This window comes from Rhagoletis pomonella, unplaced genomic scaffold (genome assembly GCF_013731165.1).
Source record: "Rhagoletis pomonella isolate Grant_MI unplaced genomic scaffold, Rhpom_1.0 Rhpom_scaffold_00007, whole genome shotgun sequence".
Classification (NCBI taxonomy): Eukaryota; Metazoa; Arthropoda; class Insecta; order Diptera; family Tephritidae; genus Rhagoletis; species Rhagoletis pomonella.
In genome coordinates this window covers 50,992,770-51,005,961 of record NW_023458561.1, presented here as the reverse complement: position 1 = coordinate 51,005,961, position 13,192 = coordinate 50,992,770, and the positions used below count along the sequence as shown (strand labels likewise).

At 38.5% G+C, this 13,192-nt stretch overlaps 1 protein-coding gene across 1 annotated transcript in view; it reads right to left on the bottom strand.

Annotated features, from left to right (window-relative positions):
* LOC118743880 overlaps positions 1 to 13,192 on the bottom strand; it is a 45,598-nt gene that overhangs the window by 25,668 nt on the left and 6,738 nt on the right. Inside the window, exon 2 of the mRNA XM_036476642.1 lies at positions 12,070 to 12,341. Coding sequence (XP_036332535.1) covers positions 12,070 to 12,341 — 272 coding nt within the window. The remainder of the gene's footprint in view (positions 1 to 12,069; positions 12,342 to 13,192) is intronic.

The window sequence follows — 13,192 nt, the reverse complement described above, 5'->3', positions numbered from 1 at the left end:
CATCCATTACATTTTTGTAGCAATGCTTGCGTATTTTTATTTACCTTTTTAATGCAACAACTATAATTGCATGACTCAACGTATTGGCATTAAGCCATCAGCCGATAGGTGAGTTTTTCTGATGATTTTTTGTCAGTTGGACACTTTTTGTAAAGTTTAGACAAGCGTTGGTATTCATAAACAATATCGTATGATAATCACCTGTTCGATTCTAAAGCATAATTGCGGCATATGTATGTAGGTATGTGTGTTTATGTAAGAGGTCATTTGCTTATACGAAATATGAGGCGAAGGGTGGTGCCATATTTAGCTCAGCTCGCGCTAAAACTTTGCAAACCTTTGCATAACTGCATTCGGAGTGATAAGTAAGTACACTTATGTATGTATGTATGCAATGCATCAGGGTTACCACTGAAAATTTTTTTCTTTCCCAAGAGCCGATTCAAAAACCTGCCAAATGGCTTCGAGTTGCTATTAAAAACGCCGGGATTTTCCGAGTTACTAGAAATATGTCTAACAACTGGTGGTTTCCTTTAAATTTTCCTTCATAAAAAATAACATAATCTGTAAATACATACATTTGTTATTTATATATTTATATGAATTTGCATCGCTCTTATACTGAACCTTTTGAAATATTTGAACAACCTTGTCATTTTTGAAAGTATTAGCCATCAGATTTTTTGGAATTTTTTTTAGTATGCAGTTTTGCAGCCCATGAAATTCTAGTCATTTTTGATTTTTGAGAATTTTTTCCATGTAAAATATTTTCGAAAAAAAAATTTTGTATGAAAGAGACTGCGTAAAAAAATACCAAAACTCAATGGTAATTCTTAGCTACTTAAAACTTGTACTTTTGCAAGTTTTGCACAAAGTGTAATAATTATATTTTTATGTTTTTGTTGTAGAATGAACCATATTTTTATAAAAAATTGGCCGAAAAATATTAGAAAAAAAAATGGTTGCATATATTGTGAAAAATTTGCTGTGCCAATACTTTTCGCCGCAGTGTACACTAAAAAATAAAAAAATATTCCGTCAAATTGATAATCTTCTCCTTTTTTTGATGTCGGTCAAAAAGTATCAAAATTTTAGCTATTGAAAATTCTGCACAATTCGCATTTCTTCACAAACAACAGCCAACCCGGTAAAAAGCAGTGCATATCCGGACGTCCGGTGTGGACGTGTGCTGAAAATATGAATGCCATTTTTTTTTTTGAAACACTTTTTTATTAGTATTTTTCTCATATACATAAATGCCTAATTATGATTAAGTTCGGTGTTTTTATTTTTTCGTCGATGGAGGGGGTCGTCACTGTATCCGCCATTCGGTTCAAGTACTATAGGTTGGGCAAACAAAAATCACTTTTCTGTTTAAATATACAGATTTCGATAGCCCAAAGGTTTAGGGAGAACATAAGAGGAATTGAGAAAGCAAGTTTCTATTTATCTTACTAATATTATAAATGTGAAAGTTTGTATGTTTGGATGTTTGGGAAATCATCACGCGGAAACGACTGAAAGGATTTTCATGAAATTTGGTACGCAGATAGCTTATGGGCCAGATTGCTTAATAGGCTATTTTTTAAGAGTTGCCACCTGTTAAAAAGTTTAATTTATTTAATATGCGGGAAAGACTGAATGGATTTGCATGAAAATTTTCACACAGATAGCTTATGACCTAGGTTGGAAAATAGGCTACTTTTTTTAAGAGTTGCCACCTGTTAAAAAAGTTTCATTAAATTAATACGCGGAAACGACTGAATGGATTTGCATGAAATTTTGCAAGCAGATAGCTTATGACCTAGAATGGAAAATAGGCTACCTTTCTTAAGAGTTGCCACCTGTTAAAAAAGTTTCATTAAATTAATACGCGGAAACGACTGAATGGATTTGCATGAAAATTTGCACACAGATAGCTTATGACCTAGATTGGAAAATAGGCTACTTTTCTTAAGAGTTGCCACCTGTTAAAAAAGTTTAATTAAAGTAATACGCGGAAACGACTAAACGGATTTTCAAACTCGGACAAACTAGACAAATTAATCAGATTTTATTTTTAATTGGATTAACGATTAATGTTTTAAATTAATTAAACGTAATCGCAGCCAGCGATTAACGATTAAAAAAATGTTATCATTAATCGTACAGTTGATTACGACTAATTAATTTTAATCGTCAAACGCGATTAACATTTTAATCGTTAATTTTTAATCGTTAATCAGATTAACAGTTTGCCAACACTGTGTGAAATCATGTTCATATTGACGGAGGAAAATGGACGTTTTTGGAAAAGAGGAGTAGCACCTCCCATACTGACTGAAAGTTTCATATTGCATATCTCTTCAAATGTTTGGGGTAAAGCACTCAAGCTTGGTATGGAAATACATATGTATGTATGTATGTGAAGCTAATACCATACTCATGGAGAAAAATGAGAGTTATTGGAAAAGGTGGTGTGGCAACTCCCATGCAAATTGATTTTTCTATGCTGCATATCTCTGGAGGTGTTTATTGCAGAGGACTGGAACTTGGCACCGAGATGAGTATACAAAACTAATTCCATACTCATGGAGAAAAATTTGCGTTATTCGAAAAGGGGACATGGTTCCTCCCGTACAAATTTACTGTTTTATTCTGCTTATCTCTAAAGGTGTTCAAGGTAGAGTACTGGGACTTGGTACTGGGGTATGTAAAATCAATTCTAAATTCATGGAAGAAGATTAGGGTTATAAGAAAAAGGGGCGTGGCACTTCCAGTACAAATTTACTTTTTCTGGCCACATATCCCTGGAAGTGTTTGTGGAAGAATACTCGAACTTGGTATGGAGTTGTGTATGCAAAATGTATCAATTACTCATGGAAAAAATGTGAGTTATTAAAAAAGGAATGCCTCCCATACATACTAAAAACTTCTTAATACATATCTCTGGAAGGATAGAAAATCTCTCGAAGTATTTTAGATTTGTTATGGAGATTTATTTTATAAGTGCCGTACTGACAGAATAAATTTCATTAAATGGAAAAGGGAGAGCCGGGTTCGGCCTTATAATCTAAAGCTCTCTTGAGGCATTTGCTACAGTAATGAGAAGTGGTATTTTATCAAGGCCAGGTTACTAAATTTGAGTTGGAGATATTAGAACCCGCCGTGGCACCTCCAAGAAGGTTACTCGTTCACGCGTCGTATACCTAGAACCATTTTAAGGTAAACTTAGAGGGATTGATATCTTTCGTATGCCTAGCGCGCAGACGAGATTTTATAATTTCATAGTTTTAAACAACCTAAATACTTTAACCCGCTTAAAAAATAACGAGCTATAACGAAATGGGCACAGAAATAAAATCTAACATCATTAAATTATTTTTCATATTTGTATAAAAGCGCGGGGTGAAACCCGCGGGTATAAGCTAGTTAATTTATATATTTTATTCAAACAGCACAGGCATCTTTGGCAATTAAAGACTATTCAAATGCTCCATTTTCATTGGCTAAAATAAAATGTCATGGTAGCAATAACGAAAGCCCGCTATTTATTAGTTTAATTCCCATGTAGATACTTATAGGTAAACCTGCATTCACGCCCTATCCACTCCCTGCAAAATTAATTATTTCATCATTGAGATCAAATAAATAACTGGCACGCTAATTTAATTTCTTACGAACATACAAATCTACCCGTCTACATATGTATGTGCCTACAATTCTAGGCAAGGTAATAACTAGCCTATTAAAGAAATATTCAGATATATTTGTTTCTTTGTCAGTTAAATTTATACAAATATGCTAATGATATGCAACAGCTGTCAAAGTATCACCGATGCAGGCAGGCATCATTGCTATGAGTGACAATTTATCAGGTGCCAAATGTGCAGATGCAAATACAAACATTTACGTGCTAATAAAATGCGTACATACATATGTACGTGTGTATTTATACATTTCGTGTACGAATGCACATTAGGGTGCTCCTTAAAATCAAATGAAGAATTTTTTTAGTTCTCACCTCAATCGGACACACCTTAACCGACTTCAATCCAGACCAAAATTTATATGTGTCGAATTCCACTATAGTAGTATCGATTTTGGGTATTAAACGTAAAACAAAAATGTATTTTGTTTTTTGAGTCTCCATAGAGGTATCTGAACTTTGCCTCCTGTGCGACACGCCTCAACCGGCTCCAATCGGGACCAAAATTGATATGCGATGTCTTCGACTATAGTAGCATCGACGTAGGGTTTTAGGCTTAGGAAATCTGATGTAAAAATTCGCTTTCTACATTTAAGAACCACCCTAAGGCACATATATGTACTTAAATGCAATTGCTTGCAACCGAGTTAGCCAGTTAAATACTTTTCTAAGCTGGTTTTATTATTAGATTAAATTGTCAGTCTCGCCTGTCTGTCGCTCAACATTTGAATGACAAATTTTATCGTTAAATCGCTGCGGTGCTGATTAATTTGCAACACTTCGATACAAAGCTGATATGTTTAATTTTGCGGTCACAAGCTTGAGCTCAACATATTGGCTATTCGTCTGAAGTTTGATCGCAAATGATTAAATCAGTTTCTATAACTTTAATGAATACAATAACATTGACCCGGTGGTTATAAGTACCAGAAGCAGAAGAGGCTGGGTTCATATAAGGTTACACCAAAGTGATCAGCATAACGAGCTGTGTCGATTTACACATATCTCAATTATTTCAGTTTTAGAGATATTTGACTAAAATTTAGATTAATACCTCCTCTATTTATGCAGCTAAGAACTTAAAATTTGGCATTCTTTTTATTTGCCTTTTTTGTCGGAACCATTCAGACTACATATCGTCCATTGTACTGTTTTCATGTCCCTTTTAATCTGTTTTAAATCTGCACGATTTACGATTAAACCTAAGCAGATTGTTGGTTGTCAAAGAGCTCAGGTGATCGTCTATCCAAACATCGTGGCCGAATTTCTCATACCAAATTCTTGCAAAGGCGGGGCAGACGTACATAAAGTGTTACCCTCTCAGCCTCTTCAAGGCAGGATTGACAAATAGAGGGGTCATGTACGCTTATCACAATCAGGTGTTTGTGCCACGTGCAGTGGCCAGTCAGCAGTCCAAAAAGTTGTCTGCAGTCCCGTCTGCCCAGTGAGAGCAAAAAACTATATAGACCTTCTGAGATTGAAGGCAAAACGAGTTTTGCCCAGTCTTTTGCTGCGCCAAGTGTTTATCCAATTTCTGATGATGGCTTCGATAGCCTAGGTGGGTAGTGCTAGAACTGCTTGCGGACCGAGGAATGCCTGGTCTTAGTCAACTCTGGCCAAATGATCAGTTGTCTCATTACCAGGTACTCTTGAGGATTGCAAGTACCTCAGCCTGGACGACCGAAGCATAATCCTCCAAGAGAAAAATGAAACTTATCTCCATTAACTTCCATAAAGACCCCAGATCCTAACCCAGAGTCCGTTTTAGAGCCATCAGTGAAGATTCGACAAAGTGTGAGTCCGGGCTCATTGCTGGTATTAAGCCAGCATGCAGCCTCAGGGAACTCAACATTATAGAATCTCTTCAAGAAAGGGAATATTGACGTAATATCCTGTAGCATTTAAAAGACACAAGTGCTCAGATCTCTGCCGCCAGCAATTTCCGCCTCGCCGCACTCAGTGTTATACCAACATCCGTTTCGTTATAGTCTGCTGGTGACTTTTAAGGCTTCCCCACGTATGTAGACACAAAGCGATCGTAAGTGCAGCAGTGCATCAAGAGCAGCGCCAGGAGTTATAGAGAAAGCTCCCGTACAGGACATGGCAATAATTCTTTGAAACCTCGCAAGAACACTTCTCATTCTATTGATTGAAAGTCTGCTCCCCCATACAACTGACGCATATCTTTCTTTACTTATGCTCTCCGAATGGTTTCTACTTGGCTACCAGAGCACTTAGATACTTACGGCATAGAAAACGCGACTGTGATCTGGATGCGTAAATTTGAGATAGATGGAAACTTTCCTACAAGTGACCCCTCAATAGCTCACTGGTACGTTTCCCAAATATCCCTTGAGGAGATCTTAGAAGATAAGAAACTGATTGTGGCTAGGCCAATCATGTAGTGATTTTTAGAGTATCCGAACCCTGAGTAAGCTAAGCACCAAGAGATCTAAAGTCTAACTCTTTCTACGGGGGCCTTACTTTGGACGTCGACGCGCGCTAGTCCGAAGCACCCTCGATCCCGGAAAGGGCGCCCCGTCGCACCCCCTCCAACTTCCAAACAGGCTGATCTCTGCCGTTCTTCCCAGATCAACCAGCTGCTCCAAGGTTTTAAGAAAACCCCTGTCTATTTGCCTTGGACATACCCACGCGCTACGCAGCACCATTTTTGTTCCAAAGCCTTCTTCAGATGTCTGTGTGTAATGCGTGTAATTTCGTCAAGAAGGGCTTGAAGATGGCCATCGTTACAAATCATTAGGTAGTAGGTACTAAATACTTCATTTCGAATGAACTCCATTAGATGTGTAGGCTTTTGTCAAGACAACGAAATCAACGGCCAACCTTCGTCTATTCTAGCTTAACTTAGATTTTGCTCTAGTTTTATTCGTATTTAAGTAGTTCACATATGCAAACACACTTTGTGTAAGAGAACATTCTTAAGCATTCCTTTCCAACAATTTTCATTAAATAATTTAAACTGCGTAGCTTTTGCTACGCCTCAGAGATTCGCTAAAAGCAGAGTCGGCTGAGAAAGAGGTTTATTAACTGCTTTGTTATTATTATAAAGCCTTTGTGGAGAATTCCATTGTTGTCAGTGGAACGACTTGTCTTGGCAAACTAGTGAAATTATAAAGAGTTCTAAATTGGAAGTAAAAGTTTGCGTTGGAGTAACTAAATAAAAATTTGGCAAACTCACAGGCTAGAAAGACACATTGAAAAATCCATAAAAGCCGCAGCATATAAAACAATAAGAGACTTTCATGAAAAAGTTCCAACGGGTCATAAACAGCCACTGAGTCGTTCATTTTAGAACATCAATTACCTTGTAGCAGAAGCGGTTGTTCTCGCCCAAAAGTTTACACATTAAACTTAAGAGAACTTGTTTGATCTGGAGTGGCGGACTTGAAAAATGTCGTACGTGATTTCTTTTTAAGTATAGAAAGCTTCAAAGAAAAATATGTTTTAAATTAGTATATTTATAATCTGAGCTATTGGAGGCTTCTTTGGGTTCAACATTTATGTAGGAATGGCTGCCGCCTGCACATGGACGCTTAGGTCATAAATAGAGGGCCCATTGTGTTACCACAGGCTGACACTATTTAATTATCCACCTGTTCAACTATTTCGTGTAACTGATGAATCGCATCAGGCATCTTACATCGGTGTTTGAAACCTCACTTAGGTCCCATTTAGGCCACTTCTGCCTGGAAATTCGACAAGTCGTGCTTTGCCTCCATCGTTCGCCAACTTGTTTATATTGAAATTCCCTAAGAAGCAGTTTGCATATGGCATACCAATGCGTTTTGTACCAGAAAAAATCTTCTTGGTCGTGCATTGTCTTGCAAGTTCATCTAGCATGCAATTTACCTCTATGTCCCTATGACCAGGGACCCAAGTGAGAGGAAGAGCGGTCTACCTTTCCGTCGCCTGCTGAGATAGGCGGCAGTCCAGTGTAATCTTTGAGTGAAACGTGCCTAGCTAACAGTAAAAATTAAGAAGTCTCTATCGAAGTTTTTATCGATTTTGTTATCAGAATTTTTTATCGATTTTATTTTCGATATTTTTATCGATTTTGTTATCGATATATTTATCGATTTGGTTATCAATATTTTTATCGGTTTTGTTAACGATATTTTGTTGGATTTTACTATCGATTTTGTTACCGATAGAGTATAAAGATAAAAATTAAGATAAAAGAAAACAGAAACCATAAATGTAATTAGAACGAACAGGGGTAGAGGTAGGGATCTAAATAAATAGATATGTAACGTAACATCAGTGTGGCCCAGGCGCACTTACTTTTTTACCTATGGCTCGTTTGCAATTATAAGGGGCAAAGTGCATTTAAGAATTAGTTAAAAACCCAAAGCTTTCAGGAATATGAAAACAACAAAATTGCAGCACTTCAATGGAAGACAAATTTTTCAAACAAAAATTTGCACAGACCTTTTTATGAATGTGTGCAATTTCATAAATTGCTGTTAAATTTAATTACTTGTGCAGCACTCATTATATAACTCAAGTCATAAACTTTTACTTTCTTAAATATGTATGTTTGTATGTCTGTATGTAACTGCATATACGAAAATAAATGTACATATGTAGGTACATATCTCTTCAAAGCCCACCTACTAATCATATGTGCATACATCAGCCAACTTTATCGCCTTACGAAACTTATTGCAAACTTAGTTATTAAACAATGCATCAAATTTTTTCACAACTCATTTTTTCTTTGGGAAGATGTTACCCAACACTTGAAAAAATAACAATCATTAATAAAATGGAAAACAAAAGAAAAACTAATTTTAATGCATTTTTTTAATTTTCTTTGCCGGTATTTACATAAATTACGTCAGTTCGGTCAAAAAGCGTGAAAACTTGTGCAGAGGCGAGAAAACAAACAAAAGCCGCCGCTTGCGGGCGGGCTAGTTGAGGAAACAATTAAAAAACTTCAAATGACTTCACAAAAGTCAAAACACTCAGCATTTCATTTCAGCTGGAATGCTATAACTATGAGCACTGGCATTATGCGATCTCATTTCTTAGGGCTAATAAAGAAAAGTGCAACAAATTAAGCACAAAAAGATAACTGTGTAACTTACATAACGAAATAATCTTTACATCTAATTTTAGATGTGTTTGTATGTGCATTAGGGTGGTCCAAAATGCATGTGAGAAAAGTAAAGTCGAAATTTTAGTGCTCTCACCCCCTACGATTGTTCTATTACGAAAAAATATGCCCTTGATTTTATTTTTTTTTTTAATCAAAAAATATTTAGAGAACGCTTAAAGTTTCCCATATATTTTATATGCAAAAAATATTCTTCGTAGAAATGGTATGGTATGGAAAGGATAACACCCAATTGATTATTTAACCATTTTTTAATATTCACGGTCAGTTTGACCCACACCCGGCTGAAAGCGGAGGTCGGTAATACGACCAAAAGATAGAGCATCCCCGACTTAGTGATTCGTATTTTTTCATTTTCCAATAAAAATATTTTCGTCCATTTTAGGAGTATAGGACGAGTTGAAGTAGTAAAAGCATGTATGTCTATGTGGACTTCCGGGTCAGTTTAATCCACTTTCATTCGAAACAGAAAGTCGGTGCTAACACCAAAAGATAGACCATCCCTGATTTGGTAAGTAATAGTTTTGCGTTGTTTTTTTTTTTTCAATTAAAAAAAAATTTCCCTCAGTTTTAGAAGGGGTGGACGGGTGGTCTAGGACTAGTATATTTTCTTATTCATGATATTTTAAATGAAAATAAAAACGTGTTATCTGTCGCAAGTAACTGTGACGTCAACGTCCGGTAATATAAAGGTGTAATTTATGCAACGACTTACCGCACTGCCGATCTCTGCAAAAAAGGACACCGTTAGCAAACAGAAACTCCTCACCTACCCAAGCATAGTAAGTAATGAGCTTCTCTTGGCTCTTATGTCAGACGTCTGATCCTGAATGAGAATGCCAGCTTTCCTGCCTCCGTTCCCTGAATCCGGGAATTTAATGGACTCTACTTGTAAAGATCGACCAAAGCTCTGTAGATACCATCGGATCAAGACATGGAAATCACTTGAGTTTCTCCTTTGGTCCAATTTTTTGTATAGTTAATTCGACTTGAGTGACTAAAGCGATTCGTGTTACCGTCCAGTGATGGTTACTCAGCACTCTAAAGCCGCTACTTCTCTTACAGGTAATAGGCTCATGTTGCCGCATACAAAACCCTATGTTAACACCGCTACAGCAGCTCTGATTTTCTAAATTAGCGGATGATGCGAGTTTTATCGATAGTGTCGATGTGTCGATAAGAATTTTGGTGCCGTCCCGCACAAAACTTTTTTAAAGACCTTCCCGACACCGCCCATCCCGGCCATTTTGAAATCAGTATGGTGCGCCCATCTCTAGTTAAAACAATGACTCAGTGGACTGGATGGTTTACGTGGTGTCAACATCCTATACGACGAAAACTCGACCAGACCGAGAATATGTCATAGTCAAGTATAGTAATAAGTGGAAATACTTTAGTATTGCCTCCGAATACTTTCCATATTATTTATACTTGCCTCCAGGGAAGGCGTAGGGTCTTGTGGAATACTGCGAGTAGCGGTTCTATTTCCCAGAATAAAATCTTGGGAAACAGCAAATGTAACGCGAGGCTTTTCGAGTACAGCCTTTATAGTGGGCATAAGATATTGAATGTAAGCACTAACTTAGTTAGGCTGGTCAATTCTGAACTGGAGAGCCCTGAGCAAAGATTCGTTTTCTGACCACAGGTATGAACCAGCTTCATCTTGACCGCGAGCTATGTGTATGTTCTGCGCCCAAAGCTGGGTTAGCTCAAGAGGCCTGATGGTTCCTTTACGAAAACACGGGTTGAAACTCTTTTCTATCTATTTTTCTGGAGTCTAAAGAATACCGTTTTAGTTTAAAATCAATGCTTAGACAAGAAACAGGGCTGGAAGCGAAGCATTGAAGGCCGCTCCAGGAAGGCCAATACCACCCTGTATGCCTGTAAGACGGCTATAGGCAAAAATGAGGAATAAAACCACATATAGTACACTGGATGTACAAAGCTGTGATTAAACCCAACCTTTACACCGTATTGTGGCGTACGCTAAATAATATTTTGTCTAGAGCCAAGGTGGAACGAGTGCAGAGAACGGCTGCCACTACACCCACTGAATCTCTGTAAATAATGTTAAATCTTCCACCTGTGGATCTCTACTGGCCGGTTGCAGTACGTTCAGGTTAAGTACGATCCATCCGTGGAGAGACCTTAGATTCGGACACGCAAACGTACTAGAAACTCTACCGGATAATCTACGACATTTAGATTATACCACTCCCCTACTCTGCTTAGACAACAAATTCTCCATAAGAATCCCAGAGGGGAACGAATATGAAGAGGCCTCAGACTTGAACCCAGGGTCTATGGCTATATATACAGATGGTTCCAAACTTAACGAAAGAGCGGGCAGCGGTCTTTACTCTCATGAAATCACGCTATACCTCAGTTTTCGCTTACCGGACCATTGTAGCGTTTTTCAAGCAGAGCTAAACGCCATAATGGAGGCTGATTGGTGGCTCATAACCTTCACCCTCCAGGACGCGCTAGCGCTATTTATTCTGACAGCCAGGCTGCTATCAAATCTCCCAAATCTCACGATAGAACGTCCAAAGTATAAATAGAATGCAGGACTACTCTCAACCTGCTGGCATCAAAATGCTCCTTGACTGTTGTATGGGTCCCTGGCACATTCCTGGCAACTGGTTAGCCGACGAGCTGGCAAGAAGGGGGACGGAAGTCAATTTTGCTCACAATGCGGGCACCGGACATTGCCTGATGGGCACGCGCGGAAAAATGTTAAGTTGCTCTTCTAACGATTTTTGTCGCAATTGCAGAGACGAGAAAGAGGTTTTCCTAATCGTAGCCCTGGCCTCTTTTGGCAATTAAAGATTTGCTCCATTGTCTATCTTGTACCGCTTGATGAAAAGAACAAGTTCGGTTTTGGTGGGATTAACGTCTAGACGGTTTCCTTCTGCCCACCCGGTCAGGTCGTTAATTGCAGATTGGAGAATCTCGCGGACCGTCGAGACCAACTTTCCCCCGATCAGAATAACTAAGTCATTTGGATATATTTATATATAGTATATATATGTAGACCTTAACAGTTTAGTTTCGACTTTACCGTTCTTCTCACCTTAGTCTTCACATAAATAGTATTTGATATTGACCTATTTTGAGCGCGAATATCGTACGACATTCACAGTGATACTGCTTTTCTGCAATTCAACTGACAACAAACCGAACCAATGCAAAACCATACATGCTGACCCACAAAAATACAAACCATAAAATAAACAGAACTCACCTCGACACCATTCAGATGAACACTGTGCTTCCGTGTGATATCGATGCGCAGCAAACGGCGACCGCCAACCACGGCATTGTTGTTGATGGAGCTGTGGGTGCTGCTGCTGCCTTTCTCACTATCATTTACATCAACACCGTCTGCAAAGCGACGATCGTGCGCATCTTGATTGATGTGGCGCGCTGTGCTGTTGGGCCCACCACGATTGCCACTAATACGGTTATTAGTGTTGTTGCTGTTGTTGTTATTGCTGCTGCTATCGTCGTTGTGCACTGCACAACCAAATTGCAAACAATTCCAAATTAAAGTTGCAATTAAAATCAAAACGAAGCCACTAGGTGAGCACATCATCATCGTCGTTGTCGTCGTCGTTGTCTTCGTCGGCGGCGGCGGCGACGTAGTCAACGCTATTAGCCGCGTTTGTGGAAGCTTTGACTGTGGCTTTGACTACAGGCTGCCGTACAAAAAGCGTTGGCGTTGAAAATATCCAGCAAAACAAAAACAAAACTTTAAAACTAAATGAAAAATTAAAACGCTAAAAAGCGCGCGGAAAAACGAAAGCAACGCAATGAAATCAAAATGCAACGCCAACGAAAGGGGCCGGAATTATAAACGCGTGCGATCAGCGTGACGGTGTCGGCGAGCTGGTCATAAATGAGGGCAGCACTGCTAACAACCAACCACCTACGATGTGGCTGGTACGGCGCGGCGTTGAAGCCGAGCTGGTGGTGGTGGTTGGTGGGCCAACACTTCGCCAGATAACTGCTGCAATTGCTTTTTTTCGTTGTTGTTGCTGCCTATGCCTTTCGTAGGGCTGGCAATGTTTGCTTTTGTTTTGCTTGCTGCCTACAATTTAGATAGGCGTGCGCGCACAACAGCTACGCTGGCGGTATTTTACTGGTTTTTATTTGTTGGTTTTCATGCGATTTTCCACTGCTCAGCAAAAATTTTCTGCATAGCATTGAATTTTTCTTTTTTGTTTTTGTTTGCTTGTGATCTCTTGTTTCTTTTATTTTGTTTGGACTGTAAAATGTGGGCTGATTTTTGGTTTAAATTGCCCCAAAACAATGTTCAACGTGTTGTTTAATTGTTGCTTTTATAGTTACCGATGATGTTAATTTGC